At 38.8% G+C, this 16,692-nt stretch overlaps 1 protein-coding gene across 1 annotated transcript in view; it reads left to right on the top strand.

The window, feature by feature from the left end:
- Positions 1 to 1,697: 1,697 nt before the first annotated feature.
- The window catches only part of ttn.2 (titin, tandem duplicate 2), a 312,546-nt gene continuing 297,551 nt past the window's right edge, over positions 1,698 to 16,692 (top strand). The window contains exons 1-2 of the mRNA XM_080038538.1: positions 1,698 to 1,747; positions 15,946 to 16,049. Of these exons, the coding sequence (XP_079894664.1) occupies positions 15,959 to 16,049 (91 nt within the window). The 5' untranslated portion in view covers positions 1,698 to 1,747; positions 15,946 to 15,958. The remainder of the gene's footprint in view (positions 1,748 to 15,945; positions 16,050 to 16,692) is intronic.

Here is a 16,692-nt window from a genome sequence, read left to right as displayed (position 1 = left end):
GCAGCATCTGAAGTCTTCCTGCATCCACACTATTCGCACTTTACTTTAGTATTACCATGTAATCACCTGGTCAATGATCAAATTCCATTGTGATTTTTCTCTACTTATGACATCTATTGCAGCATGTCCGTCCTGGGAGAGGGATCCCTTACTCTGTCGACTCTCCCTGAGATTTCTTCAAATGTTTTAATCCCGGTAAAGGGTTTTTTACTGGGAGTTTTTTCTCAGCCGAGCTAAGGGTCTAAGGGCAGGGTGTCGTATTTTATCATATTGTATGGAATGTAAAGCCCACTGAGGCAAATGTCTATTTGTGATTTTGGGCTATACAAATAAAACTGATTTGATTTGATAATAACCTTTTAAATTAGATTAAAAAACTATATAAAAAATCCTTGTCGAATAGCCTTCTATAAGGGTTTGGTAACATCTTTCTTTCAGTCTCCTACTAAAGCAGATCAAGGCGTAACGTTTCATGATGATAGCTATAAGTTAGACATGTTTACCCAATTCACCTGCAGTGTCTAGACTTAAAGTAGGACTATAATGTGTGGATCCGGCCCCCCCTCTGGCAGCATCTGAAGTCTTCCTGCATCCACACTATTCACACTTTACTTTAGTATTACCATGTAATCACCTGGTCAATGATCAAATTGCTTCGTGATTTTTCTACACTTATGACATCTATTGCAGAATGTCCGTCCTGGGAGAGGGATCCCTTACTCTGTCGACTCTCCCTGAGATTTCTTCAAATGTTTTAATCCCGGTAAAGGGTTTTTTACTGGGAGTTTTTTTTCAGCCGAGCTAAGGGTTTAAGGGCAGGGTGTCATATTGTATCATACTGTATGGAATGTAAAGCCCACTCACGCAAATGTCTATTTGTGATTTTGGGCTATACAAATAAAACTGATTTTGATTTGATAATAACCTTTTAAATTAGATTAAAAAACTAATTAAACAATCCTTATGAAATAGCCTTCTATAAGGGCTTGGTAACGTCTCTTACTAAAGCAGATCAAGGCGTAAAGTTTCATAATGATAGCTATAAGTTAAACATTTTTTACCCAAGACTTAAAGTAGGCCTACTGTAGTAACGTTAAAATTTAATAAAAAAATGTATTAAAAAATCCTTATAAATAAATCCTTTCACAACAGTTTGGTAACATCTTTCTTTCGGTGTCTTACTAAAGCAGTCTGACGTTGAGTTGCATAAAATGTCTCCCTCTGTCTCTCCCCCCCCCCCCATCTATCATCCCCCGCCCACAATGCATTGCAATTAAATTAAAAAACTAATTGATAAAAATTATGAATAAATAAAGCCTTCCATAACAGTTTTAATGGTTTGGTAACATCTTTCTTTCGGATCTCTGACGATGAGTTGCATAAAATGTCTCCCTCCTGTCTCTGTCTCTCTCCACCTCACCCCCCCATTTCATCCCCCTCCCATAATCCCTTGCGGTCCTGACCAATCAGAACCCTTCCCCCTTGTGACATCACAGCGGTATAAAGCCCCCCGCGTCGAACTCACGGGCTCTGAGCAGAGTTCCCGGCCTGGACGCCTCGGCTGGTAGAACTGCTGTCATTTGAGATTAACAAAACTACAGAGGTGTAGTTTTGTTTCTCTCATTTCGAAGTCTCACGGTTTTTTTGGCTACTTGTGGATTTCTGAAAACACATTTTCTGGATAAAGGTTTTTTTACTTCTTGCAATCCGCCCCCCGGGGTTCCCCAAGGCATCCTTGCACAGACAAGTAAGTTTAAACATGTAAAAAGTTTGCTTGATGGAAAGGTGTGTGTGTGTGTGTGTGTGTGTGTGTGTGTGTGTGTGTGTTGTGATTGACGAGGAACAGCTGAAGTGACACTGCTCCCATCCACCCCTCCTGTCTGTTTTACTGTCACTTATCACAATGTTTTAAACAGCAACACATATTTTATGCTTTTCAGCAACTTTTCAGGCTTTCATTGGAGTATTTTTGCTGCTTTTTTGTGGAGTCTATGAAGGATATAACGGGACGTCCCAGAATAGCCGTTGATTGATACCTTTCCTTCCAGACTTTTCACAACTTATCCGCCACATTTTTTAAACTTTTTAATTAATTTCTTGATATTTCTAAAAGGCTCTCATAGAATAATCTTTTACTGCTGTTTTGTTCAGTGTATGAAGGTTATAACTGGACATGATAAAGGGTCTTACAATAGCCATTGATTGACACCTATCACCCCGACTATCTCAACCTCATTTTAACTTTTCACCCTTTTTATTAGGCCTTTCTTGACACTTTTAAAGGTCGATATTGTGGTATTTTTGCTGCTTTTCTGCTCAGTATGTGAAGGTTATAACTGGCCGTCCCAGAATAGCAGCTGATAGCACCCCAGCGGACTCTCAGCTGAGTGCAGATGGCTTTTTAAGGGAATCATGAGCAGCGTGGGGGGCTATCAGTTGCTCCTGCAGATATGTGACACATGCGCCTGTCACTCAAACTGAGGTGTGGTGGCTTTAGGGTTATTTTTAGTTACTGGTGTCCTGTGTTGGATAAACCCCCCCCAGTCCCATTGGTTGGTTACATTATACACACACACACACACACACACACACACACACACACACACACACACACACACACACACACACACACACACACACACACACACACACACACACACACACACACACACACACACACACACACACACACACACTGGGGCTCTGTGGGGAGGAAGTGTCTGACTGAAGCTTTTATTTTGGAAGAGGCTGGACAGCTGCTGGTTGTTATTTTTAGTTTTTATTCTTTTAGACTGAAAGGATTCTGGAGTCAGTGGTTTGATCCTTTGCATGTGAAATGGAATATTTAATTTGAGTATTAAAAAAGAAAGAGTATAAATATATATTGTATAAAGGTGTATTTAGTACAGGGAAGGCAATTGAGAGCCGCGTTTCTTGATGCCCTGGTTACATAATATAGAATGATCCAAAAATGACAGAGCAAATGAAGAATGATATAACATTTTTTGATAAGATCATGAAACAATCACAGAATTACTGTCCCAGATCAGAAGTGATGAACATTTTAATCTCGCAATATGGTAAATGGTAAATGGACTTGACTTATATAGCGCCTTTTAGCCGATTTTCTCAGCCCCAAAGCACTTTACATATCTTACCACATTCACCCATTCACACACACTCATACACAATAGTCCCCTTGGTCTGAAAAAGATTCTCCTTCCTAACTTCTGCAGTTTTTTTAAAAAGTGTCCTCTGAAACCTCTGTTAATCAGCCATGTTGGGGCGCCTTTAGCTCAGTTGGTAGAGCGTCCCCCCCTTGGGCCTCGGCCAGCAGCAGACCCGGGTTCGATTCCTGCCCGCGGTCGTTCTCTGCATGTCACTCCCCTCTCTGCCCCATTTCAACTCTGTCTCTACACTATCAATAAAGCATAAAAATGCCCCAAAAAAATCTTAAAAAACAAAAACAAAAAACAGGCATGTTGCTATAGCTACAGTGTGCCCGCTTTGTTTACATACCAGTTTACAGAGCCTAGGCTGTGTATTAACACCAGTTTACAGAGCCTAGGCTGAGTATTAACACACACAGCACACACACAATACCAAGAAGAAGTGGATCGTGAGGAGATATTCACTGATTTTGACAGAGTGATTTTGAAGTGTCCAACTCTCTGACTCAACTTTTAAACTATTCATAATATTATCCTTAACGATCTTACTTGGATATTAGTTGCAATGCAGTAGATAAGGGAATTCAATTATTTTAATGACATCATCATTAAAAGGGGTAATTACGTGTTTAGTTTCGTGACTCTCAGTTAAAAATAAATCAGTCTGGGTGACTCAATGGTAGAAATAAAACTTGATCTGACATGCTATTTATCTTCCATAACATGTCTTCTTTCATACTAGTATAAATCAAAGGTCCCAACATGTACATTCAGGTGTTTATTTTACTAAACCTTGTCTGTTTGCGTCTGTATATTTCTCCTATACAACCATCTTTAACGGACATTATCTCAATATTATAATTAATTTTTTTCAATTCTCTGAACCAAAAATCTCAACTTCTAAAGCACTTACATTAACTAAACTTTCCATAATCATTCTCAGCACTATTCTGAAGGTTATTACAGAAGGATTTGTTCATATGTTCATTGATAAATTTGATTTATGAGACATTTTGTTCATAGTATTTTTTAATTTACAGTATAAAAAAAAGAGACAACTTTGGACACTAATATGTTTTTAACTCTAACTCAGTCTCTTTTTTTTTTAAGATATTTTTTTTTGGCATTTTTATTCTTTATTGATATTGTAGAGACAGAGTTGAAATGGGGCAGAGAGGGGAGTGACATGCAGATAAGGACCGCGGGCTGGAATCGAACCCGGGTCCGCTGCTGGCCGAGGCCCATGGGGGGGACGCCCTACCAACTGAGCTAAGGGCGCCCTTGGTTTTTAAAGAAATGCAAATTTACATAAATTTATTTAAGCATTTCTGGAAAAGTTGCAATACAAAAAAATAACTGTTTTAATGTCAGTAATCAACTCATGATTATATCTATAAGTTAAACATATTAAACCCTATTTACCTCTAGTGTGATTGTGTCAGAGTGAGAGTGAATAGTGGTTTGAGCCTAAGCTGATCTTATAGTTAGCTGGTTTCCCGTTTTATTTTCAGTCTTAGCCGTTTGCCCAAGGAGGGGTGGGGCCTACGTCTTCTAGCTTACAATGCTTGAGAACGAGAATATTTGTACATCCAGAACGTCATGCTTTAGGGGCGTGTTAGGCATGACCCCATGATGCGTAAGAAATTCTGATCCTGTATGTCTCTCTGCGCCAATGAGCAGCTTTCATAAGGACGAATGGGCGCCATGTTTCAATCCGGCGTCCATTCCTTTATATGTCCATGGTTTGGGAGTGTCATGTCTTCCTTTATCATATTGTTTCACATCCTCAAACGTTGCTGTGTAGTTTGTAGCTTGTAGTTTGTAGTTTGTCAGATGGTAAAAAGCTAAATGTCTCCAAACTACTGAAGTTGACATTTCTCCTTGTGACTTTAAAGGTTCAGTGTGTAGAATGTATTGTTGTTTTTCAGAACAGACTTGGTAGAAAAGGAAAAGGAGCGGGGCGCTGAGGCCGCCATGTTGCACCGCCATGTTTCTACAGTAGCACAGAAAGGACAAACTGAACGGCCTTACACGTTTTTATATATAGTGGGCGTCCTGGGGAAATGCACCTGTTGGAAGACCGAGAAGAAGAAGAAGTACTATAGAATAAATAACTAAATACATCTTCACCTCATCACTTGATATTGTGGAAAGACTTGAAGCAGTGGTGGATGATGCCATCTTTAGTAACTATAGCTTCTTGTCCTTGAAGGCCACCGTAGCTTCTGTAAATTCTCCTCTAAAGGGAGGAGTTAGCAAAGGGAGCGTTGACATCTACAATCTCACCACTAGAAGAAGCTAAAATGCACCAATATTACACACTGTATCTTTAATGATTTCCGGTCAGTGACAGTTATAACACTGTCTTTTTCATTAAGTGCTTGGCAGAAAGACAACTGGTCCCTCAATCTGTCAGCTGGCCGGGATCAGCGCCAATCAATTCTAATCTTAGCCAAAGCCGGGGCCAAGTGGAACATTGTTTAAGGGCCAAGCGGGTCCATCAGAGGCCAACTGGGTCTAATAATGGTCTGCTTCTGATGGCAATAGAGCAACTTTTAAAGATTTTTTTTTGGCATTTTCAAGCTTTATTAGACAGTATTGAGTTGAAATGGGGAGTCAGAGAGAGAGAGAGAGAGAGAGGGGGGGGGGGGGGGTGACCTGCAGTAAAGGTCCACGGGTCGGATTTGAACCTGCGACCACTGCAATGAAAGCCGGAGCCAATATGGTACCAATCTATCCACTACGCAACAGGAACGTCCCAATAGAGCGACTTTTAGTGACAAACAATTTAAAACGTCGTCAGTCGAGACTTTAAATCTCCATCTGCGGCTTTCGTCACAATCGTTGCTGCATACTAAATTGATTTACTATCCTTGATTCTTATCCCGGTCAAAAAATATTGTTTGGTAGTTATGGTCAAATTTACTTTAGCTTTTACAGTGGCCCCTTTGTTTACATACCAGTTTACAGAGCCTAGTTCTGTGTATTAACGCTGCTATTTTGTCAGCACACACACACAGTACAGACAGGTAGTGGTTAATGAGGAGATATTCACTGGTATTTGGGTAGATGACAAATAGGGGTGAAACAGCATTTTTTTTTTTTAAGTTCTAAATTGCTTGAGAATTGTGTGATTTTGTAATGTTCAAATACTGTTGTTATCGAAACTTCTAGCGGTTAGCATATTTCTTTTGTCGTTATGTAATTTATTAAGCTTTTCTCCCAGCTTCAGACAAAAAATGTCCTGCGGTGTGACATGACATTACCATAAAATAAATTATTGAAATATTATTGATATCAAATACAAATCAGGTATGTCCTAAATTTAATAAGTATTCTTAAAGAATGATCACTAAATGATGACTAAATGATGATCACTAACATTCGGATTGGATTAGGTTCTTTACTTGTGCCATCTTTTATCACTCGCTCCAGTGGAAATATTGTGTAAAACAAGAACAAATATTTGAAAATGTTTATTATTTTCTTTAGATAGTTATATTATGCAATGTTTTCAAATGCACATAATTATTAAAACTACTTAGCGTAGGAAAGGTTATTTTATAGTGTTTAAAGTGATGTCACACCACAGGACATGCCGTCACACCACAGGACTAAAAGAGACAATGTATGAACATTTATGGTGAAATTTATTGAATACTTTTGTAACAAACAAATTCATTTGTACCTCTATTTTATCATTAATAAAGATACAACATATCATTAGAATCTTATTACTTAGTGCATGAATTTTAACGAAAAGCATAGTGAAGAAGACGTACTGAACAATTAACATTTTGGAGGCGTCAAATTAGAACCATAGTCATAAAGAACATTCATTTCTATTTTTAATTGAAGAGACAGAACAAATATCTTGTTAATCAGGAGAATATCATTTATATCATTCTAAAATAATGAGCAAGGCATGTTAAAATCATCAGTTCATGTCAGTTTTAACAAAGAATGCAGTGAACAATTGAACTTTTACATTCTGGAGGCATCACTTATAACAAATTATCAAACCATAAACATGACAAACTCTTCGAGCCAATATTTTACAAAAGATGTAGAAATGACTACATCTAATGGCTAACTTATGTGTTGAACATGAGCCAGTCCATGTTGGTTAATTTTGCAACACGACCATAGGGCTCAGGCTCTGAAATTGTGCCAATGATGTCAGTACGGGAGTAGTAAATGCTATCCTCTTTGTCGGGCCACTTGAAGGCATTCTTCTTTCCGTGCTGAACCATACAGTTTACCTGTATTTCCTCTCCCCGAATATCCAACACTTGGCCTACATATTGCTGTTCATCATATTTTACAATGATGAACTTTCCCACTTCCAATATGCCTTGGTCACTTTCAGCATCTTCATCCAAGAAGGATGGGATAGGGGTCATCTCTTGAGCTGGACAGTCAGTCATTTTGACTTTTGTGACTTTGAAGCAGCCACACACTTTTGGATAGCTGCAGAAGCAACTTACTTCCCTATGAAACACCTCCCCTGGTGTTGTGGAGTAAATCTGGTGTGTTCCCAGTATGCCTTTCACAGCTGGGAGCACAGGAGGCAGCAATTTGTCAAATTTTTCAATGTCCTTTTCCTCTATCCATTTAATTTTGATTTTCATCTCCTCTTTGCTGGACAAGAAGTCAAAGAGGGCCTCTGCAGTTTGCAGATCAGCTCCCCTTTGGACAGCCTGATCTGCCATGCGCTTCACACAAGCTCCAACCCCATCAGGAGCTCCTTTTCCATGGCCCCGTTCACTGTAATTCCATGTGAGACACTGGAACCCCCAGGTAAATGGCACAGTACTCATTAGGAAACAATTTGCCTTGTTGCGATACTGTGTCACAGGACCATCACTGATAAGGTGGAGTGTCTCAAACTTTGTGTTTTGCTGCATTTTGAGGTCTTCAATGACTGGCTGTAAGTGGGCCCATACAGCACGCTCATCATGCCTCAGTGATTTTGAGACGGTTGCAAAACTCTGAATGGCCGTTTTGGTGTAGGCAACCACTGTATGTATCGTTACTTGGTTTCTATTTCCACCAAAGTGGAAAGATTGAATTTCAGTATTCAGCTTGCATCCATAATTTTCTGAGAAATCAACGTGTAACACCAAATCATTGTCTTTCAATTTTTCCTTCAACTCCCTCATTTTTGCTGATTGGTGCATCCAATTGAATTGATGGGACGCAATTGACTCCAGGTGACGCTGGAAGGTCTCTGCCAGCTCTCCCAGTGTTCCCTCAACACCTTTCTTAGCCCAGTTGGTGAACACCTTTTCTCCTACAGTCACCTTCACCCGCTCCCACTGCTCCCACCTAGCAAATTCAGCAGGATCGTGTGAGTTGAGACGCACCTCCTCAAAACAGCAGTTGGTGCACTGCCTGTGCATACATTCCTGTTCCTCTGTGTTACAAGTAATGGAAGACAGAAGAGCAGACAGGCTTTTTGTTGAAATCATGCCTTTAAAAACCAAAGACTCAATCAGCAGGCGCATGTTTTCATGCTGGTAGCATGCACAGGTATTTCTATCTGTTGGCCTGGTCTCTGTTATGTGCCTGGGCCTGTAGCGAGCAAACTGCCGGTAAGACATTTGCAGTGTGGAGCTAGATGCTTGGTTGTATTCAGAGTGTAGCTCACTCAAGGTTTTGGTTAAAACCCGCCGCTGAACTTTGTTATTTTTACGGCCTACAGTATCCCTTTTCCCTGCCAAAAGTCTGCTGTTTTCATCCCTGGAAAGAAATTTGGTGACTTCATATTTTTTTTGTGTTGCGGCTCTTTTCACTGATGATTTGATCATAGGTTGACGTGCTTTCTTGGCTTTATTCCAGCGATGCCTTTGAACCCTCATCTTATTATTGGCTTTTTTCATGCCATCGATCATTGCTTTTAGCTTTTTGTTTTCTTTTTCCAGCCTCTTCATTTTTGCGCTCAACTTGGGTTGACAAACCTTTTTAGGGAGACTTGGAATTGGGGAAAGAGAACCATGAGCAGGAGAAAGATTAACTGGACTAAATGAGACATCAAGTTCTTCCGGTGATGGGGGAGTAATGTCCAAAATGGCTGCTAGATCCTTCTTCTTCTTCCTGTTTCTTCTCTTTGTAATATTCCATTCATCACGAAGCTTTGCTCTTTTATGTTTCGGGAGGCTGCTTATGTTTCGTGGTGGAATTTCTCCTTTAACTTTCTTTTCTTGATATCTGTTGAAGGAACAGAGGCAGCTAGTACATGGTTTCCACACAAGTGTAGGTCTTAGAGAATGTATAAACTGCATTTCCCTATTATGAACTTATTTACTTTCTTCTTCTCTCCCTAAGGATCTCCTCATGCCTGGCTTCATCCTGCGCTAACCTTTCCCGATACCTCTTTGTCCTCTCTTTGCTCATGCCTAAAAATGGACAAAAATCACTTTAAATACAATGATCAGTGACTGTTAATATACAGCAGACAACAAACAATGATTCATAACATTCAAACAGATATAAAGACAGAGATAAATTGTTATGTTTGTTTAATAATTGTTAAATATGTATAATATTTACAGTATTTGTTTTATATATATATTTAGAGACAGGGATATATTTATATTTATGGTTTATTTTTAACATTTTAAAAATAACAGACGAGAATCTAGCTAGACATCTGACTTAATTATGTCACACCACAGGACGGGGTTGTCACACCGCAGGACTCTTTCACTTATGCAGCCATTTTGAGTCAGTGCTATATAAGGCTGATCTTGAGCTTTGAAGTAGCTGAACAAGTTCATTGTTTTAAACCTAAATATGATTAATTAAATTAAAAAAAAATCTTTTTTCTAAAACTAGAGCAGTCACACCACAGGACAAGAAAAAATGGACACGTTCATGGTCTGACAGAAACTATGAAATTTATCAAATTAATAAATGATTGACCCTCACCTTTCAACCTTCTTTGTACATCCAAACATCTGGGGGACTTCCTGGTAGGGGGCTTGACTAAAAGACCCCTATGGATGTCCATGTAAATGCCAGTCCAAAAATCGAAAATCATATGTCACACCGCAGGACAGCATTTGCGTTACAAAACTAAATGTACTGTAAATATTATTTTAGTATTTTTTGGCATTTTGAAAACTTAAGTTAGTGAAGTAAATACATACAGAATAATACCAAAGCATTTATTAGCTGCTCCAAACGTCTCTGTTTTATTTGACTAATATTTACAATGATTGAGTCATCAATGTTACAGTCACACCGCAGGACATTTTGCACGTTCACCTTGAAATGCAAACAACACAAAACAAATTTTCCATTCAAAATTATAATTTTAAAGTGAAATACTGTTATATGTCACTCTGTCATGTGATGGTTTAATGGGAAAATGCATTTAAATAAACATTTAAGACTCATTACCAAAAAATCATGTGTCACGTCATCTGCCCATTTACAAAAATTTTATTGACAACATAAATTCACCAGCATCGGTTACCCCACCTTTAATAGTCATATCAGATTTTAAAGTCACAAAAGCCGACCAAGTCTTCTTCAGAGCCCTGAGAATAAAGAATCTTTTATCAAGCAAAAAGGCAAGTCGATTCATGTAGCACAATTCAGACACAAGGCCGTTCAAAGTGCTTTACAGGGGCATCAAATACATTAAATATACAATATAAGAAAGTATTGAAATTGCATTGAAAAGTGGAGTCAGTGATTCTGGAGAACGTTTGTTGTCAAAATCAGTGAATATCTCCTCATGATCCACTACCTGTCTGTACTGTCTGTGTTAAATGAAAAAATCCAGTTTTAATACACAGCCTAGGCTCTGTAAACTGGTATGTAAACAAAGGGCCCTTTGTAGCTATAGCAACATGCCCGTACGGACAGGTAGCGGATCATAAGGAGATATTCACAGATTTTGACAAGAAGGGATTTTGACAACAAGCGTTTTCCAGAATCGTTGTTCATATGTTGTTTATTGTCTGATTTATGAGACATTTTCTTCTTAAAAACTTATTGAAAATGCAATTCTTTTAGGACCTGTTCATACAATTTTTCGATGTAGGCCTATACGATGAAAAAAGGCTGTTCTGTAAAAACTTAAATACAAATTGTAACTCTGGTTTTATTCAACATCTAGATTTTATTTTTTAAAATTTTTTAAGAGACGCAAATTTACTTATAATTAGTTAGATATTTGCAATGAATGCATGTAAACAAATTAAAGCTGGGGTGGAGGATTTGGGGAGAAAATGGCAGTTGGGATAGAGATTCGAATTCAAATACCTCAACCGCTCCACTTGTTCTCTTTGGTCCCTCCCCTATGGTCCCTCCCTGACACGCTCTACACACCAACAAAGTCGTGCCAAAGTGAATGGACAGTCCCAACAGCCAATAAGAACAAAGAATCGGAGCCTCGCTATGATTTGGTCAAAGTGTACAGCTCATGTTAACTTTGACCAATCAGAAATCATATACCCCGGCAGCTTTAACAAAATGTATAGATGGTCAGAACTGCAAAGATGTACAGCTCCGGAAAAAATTAAGAGACCAGTCTGGATTTTTCTCAAATCTTCATCTCTACATTACTTACTGAAAATGCTCTTTAATGACAATACATTTATTGGAATGTGGTAGAAATGTTGTCAGCAGTTTATATTATAAAACTAAAATGTTCATTCTACTCAAACATATGCCTATAAATAGTAAAACGAGAGACACTGAACATTTGGAGTGGTCTCGACTCTTTCTTTATTTTTTCCAGAGCTGTAACTTTTCTGATGCACTTTGCAGAGAAGTAAAGCTGAGCTGGGACTGAAACCTTAGACGAATTCCTGTCTGGGGTCAAACAGGTGTTTTAATCTTTGGAAGTTTATCACACAGACCCTGCGGAGCCCTGACCCCCTAAACACACACACACACACATGCACACAAACACACACACACACACACACATGCACACACACACACACACACACACATGCACATGCACTCACACTCACTCGCACACACACACACACACACACACACACACACACACACACACACACACACACACACACACACACACACACACACACACACAGACCCTAAAAATAAACCGCGAGGAATCCTACCCAGGGTCGCTGTCAACAGCTGTCACAGAGAAAATACTGAACACAGCAGGACACAGCTATATAACACTAGACACTGCAGGTACATAGGGGAACATATTTAACTTATAAATATCATTATGAAACTTTGCCAGTTGATTACTGACATTAAAGCTGGGGTGGAGGATTTGGGGAGAAAATGGCAGTTGCGATAGAGATTTCGAATTCAAATACCTCAACCGCTCCACTTGTTCTCTTTGGTCCCTCCCATATGGTCCCTCCCTGACACGCTCTACACACCAACAAAGTCGTGCCAAAAGTGAATGGACAGTCCCAACAGCCAATAAAGAACAGAGAATCGCAGCCTCGCTCTGATTGGTCAAAGTGTTCAGCTCATGTTAACTTTGACCAATCAGAAATCATATACCCCAGCTTTAATATGCAAATTTGGCAATATGTAACTAATTATGTGAACACTTGCATCCCTTTAAAAAAAAAGATGAGTTGTTTGATAAAGCCAGAGTTTAATTTTTAACAAGATTTAAGTCTCCAAAGTTTTTACAGGACAGTTAGACGTTGAGATTTTAGGTTCAGAGTGTTGAAAAAAAGCTGATGTTGAGATAATGTCCGTTAAAGATGGTTGTATAGGAGAAATATACAGACGCAAACAGACAAGGTTTAGTCAAATGAACACCTGAATGTGCCCTAATGTATCCCCTCTGTATTATTACTAACACAAATAATCAGAGAGGTCATTTCATCCTAAACTTCCCCTCAAACTGCTGGCTTTAGCTCCCAGACCGTTTGTCCGATCGACATATTTAACATATCGGTAGAACAGGAAAGCTCTGGTGACGATTGTGGTGTAAAACTGTGCCTGTAATGTGAATACTGAGAGAACAGGAGCAGTTTAGAAAAGTGGAACTGTCTGCCTTTTTCCAGAAATGTAATGTCTCAATGAAATTTGTAGTCAAATGCGGCAGTTGGTTGGACACCCTTTTACTTGGAAGCTCAAAGCTCCTCTTGTGTAGATCCATTTGTTCTGCAAGTCACATGTATGCGACCGGCACAATATTTCCTACATTTTGATGTGACACTTATCTATGTGGGGTTAGAACTGTGCGAGTGGCAGAGAGTTGTAAAGTGCGTTTCATTTTAATTTTTCACAAATTCATCACTCTAACCGTTGGGTCACCAACTGCAGCTCTGAACATTCCGTTCCATCCGCTTCCATCGTAAAATCTGAAAAAGATTAATTGTTACATGCCTTCAAACAAGGCAGAATATTTTTAAAACTATGAATGTGATTTGAAAGTTGAATGACACGAGGAATTTGTGAAAGTTGATGAAAATATCGATGTTTGAATGAAGTTTGTAGAATGAAGTATGAATGAGTAGTGAGGGTTTGAAGTTGTGTTAAAACGCTGACACTTTAGCCATTCATTTGAATAGGGGATGTCTGTAAGTCTAAAAGAATGTGTGCTTCATGCCATAATATATAGCCTAACAATATAACTAACAATATGCATTTGAATCAAAAAAAAAAATTGTATATCATGGAAAAGTAATTTTTTTTCCTGTAATTTAATTAAAATAGTGAAACTTAAATATATTTTGGATTCAGTGTGAAATATGTCTTTATATATATATGTATATCATTTTCATGTTTAGTTTTGATGATTACGGCTTACAGCTCATGACATTCCAGTATTTCAAGATATTATAATATAACATAAGATCAATAAAAAAAAGGATTTATAAAACATATTAATTTATTCGCTACATACTCCTTATCTTATTTTGCATGAATTATTGCATTAATGCGACATGGTATGGAGCCGATCAGTCTGTGGTTCTGCTGAGGTGTTATGGAAGCCCAGGTTGCTTTGATAGAGGCCTTCAGATCGTCTGTATTGTTGTGTCTGGTGTGTCTCATCTTCCCCTTGACAATATATTATCTATGGAGTTCAGGTCAGGAGAGTTGTCTGGCCAATCAAACACAGTAATACCATGGTCAGCCAACCAGTTACTAGTGGTTTTGGCAATTTGGGGAGGTTTCAAGTCTTACTGGAAACGTGGAAACAAAAATGGGCATCTCCATAAAGCTTGATTTGAGGTGCCATGTCATCTGCTTGTGTTGGTCCACTGTGTTTTATCAAGTCCAAAGTCAACCCAGCCGTCTACCAGGAGATTTTAGAGCACTTCATGCTACCTGTCCCTACTGTGTGTGTGTACGGTGTGAACACCCAGCCTAGCCTCTGTAAATTGGCATGTTGCTAGCTATGGTGGCCCCTTTGTTTACATACCAGTTTACAGAGCCTAGGCTGTGTATTAACATTGGATTTTTTGTCAGCGGACAAGTAGTGGATCCTGAGGAGATATTCACTAATTTTGATTAAAAAAAATGTTTTACGAGAAATGTTCTTCAGAATCGCTTTTTGTATTATATTTTTGTATCCAAAAAACACAAACTTTATCCAGATTTTGTAGATTAACATTCAGAAAAAACATCGTATTGCTTGTGAACATACTGGTTTGCCCCTAATGAGAATGTCCACATGGGTACATTGAGGTCTAGTAATTGTACTTTTGGGTACAAAAATTTACTATGTTTTTAAATTGACTATATTGACTATATTATAAGTTAGGTATCTATCTTGTCTTTTGTAATCGAATAAAATAAAGAATAGACGTATTTACTCTATGTCTAGAATACATAATAGCTTTAACATGCAATGCAATGAGCACGCTTATCCCATTTAACGGCATACATTGGCTATAAGTGTATGAGAGAGAAAGTGCATGGGGGCGCTCCGGTGGCGTAGTGGATAGAGCGTGTACCATATTGGCTCCGGCCTTCGTTGCAGTGGTCGTGGGTTCAAATCTGACCCGTGGACCTTTACTGCAGGTCATCCCCTCTCTCTCTCTCTCTCTCTCTCTCTCTCTCTCTCTCTCTCTCTCTCTCTGTCACCCCATTTCAACTCTGTACTGTCTAATAAAGCTTGAAAATGCCAAAAAATTATCTTTAAAAAAAGAGAGAGAGAAAGTGAATGGATTTTTTTTTATCATATATTTTATTCTTCCTTGAGTGAATCTGGATTTCGTTGTATGTTTATTTTTTTAAATTTCATTTTTTGCATTTTTATGCTTTATTGGATACTTTGGAGAGACAGAGATGAAATGTGTCAGAGAGGGGAATGACATGCAGAGAACGACCCGGGCTGGATTCTAACCCGGGTCTGCTGTGAAGAGGACTGAGACTCTATTGGGAGTGGGGAGGGACTCTAAAACCACTACACCACAAATATGTTTTCTACAGTGGCAATAAATAATCTCATCTAATCTAATGTATAATATGTAAGATTAATCAAGGAGGATTTTTTGTTGCTTTTTTTTGCTGTCTGACTGTTTGTTTTATTGTTCGGCTTCCTCTCGCTCCTTTTCGGACATAGAGACACTACATTTATTTTATAAATATTGTTAATGACACCTTTTAATTATTGTTGTTATGTGTATTTGTAAGATGTGTCATACTTGCTTTTCTTACTTACTTACTTACTTACTTACTTACTTATTTATTTATTTATTTATTTATTTGTTTGTTTGTTTGTTTGTTTGTTTGTTTGTTTGTTCGTTATAAAGACGAAAGGAAATGGTTTCTTTGTATTAATAATGGATTGTATTGTTCCTTGCAGGGTGCCGACCAACATGTCTACACAGGCTCCCACGTTCACTCAGCCGATCCAGAGCGTCGTGGCACTAGAGGGTAGTGCCGCGACGTTCCAGGCTACAGTTAGTGGTAAGAACACATTCAAATCTCTAATAAATACTGTGTGTGTGTGTGTGTGTGTGTGTGTGTGTGTGTGTGTGTGTGTGTGTGTGTGTGTGTGTGTGTGTGTGTGTGTGTGTGTGTGTGTGTGTGTGTGTGTGTGTGTGTGTGTGTGTGTGTGTGTGTGTGTGTGTGTGTGTGTGTGTGTGTGTGTGTGTGTGTGTGTGTGTGTGTGTGTGTGTGTGTGTGTGTGTGTGTGTGTGTCTGTGTGTGTGTCTGTGTGTCTGTCTGTCTGACGGCTCAAAAGTCCTACATGGTCAATTATCCTGAAAACACACTTAATCTGTGGAGTTTTTTTATTCTTAAAATGTTTTTGTATTTTGACGTGTAAACCATAAATCCTCCGCAAGAGCCAAGGTATGGCAGACTTAACGTGAAGTCACACAGCTGTCTTTCATAGTAAACAGTATCATGCAATAGTCAGCTATCGTCTGCATAGAGAAAAATGCCATGTCCAACCAGCAGGCCAAAGTTATCAGTACCTTATGACAAATGGGCCTTGTCCTGTTGACCCTTCATGTGTCTTAAAGCTGGGGTGGAGGATTTGGGGAGAAAATGGCAGTTGGGATAGAGATTTGAATCCTAATACCTCAACCAGCCTCGCTCTGATTGG

The sequence above is a fragment of the Ammodytes marinus genome, assembly GCF_949987685.1.
Source record: "Ammodytes marinus genome assembly, chromosome: 12".
Lineage (NCBI taxonomy): Eukaryota > Metazoa > Chordata > Actinopteri > Uranoscopiformes > Ammodytidae > Ammodytes > Ammodytes marinus.
The sequence above is the reverse complement of the archived record's forward strand: the minus strand, read 5'-3'. Positions and strand labels throughout refer to the sequence as shown.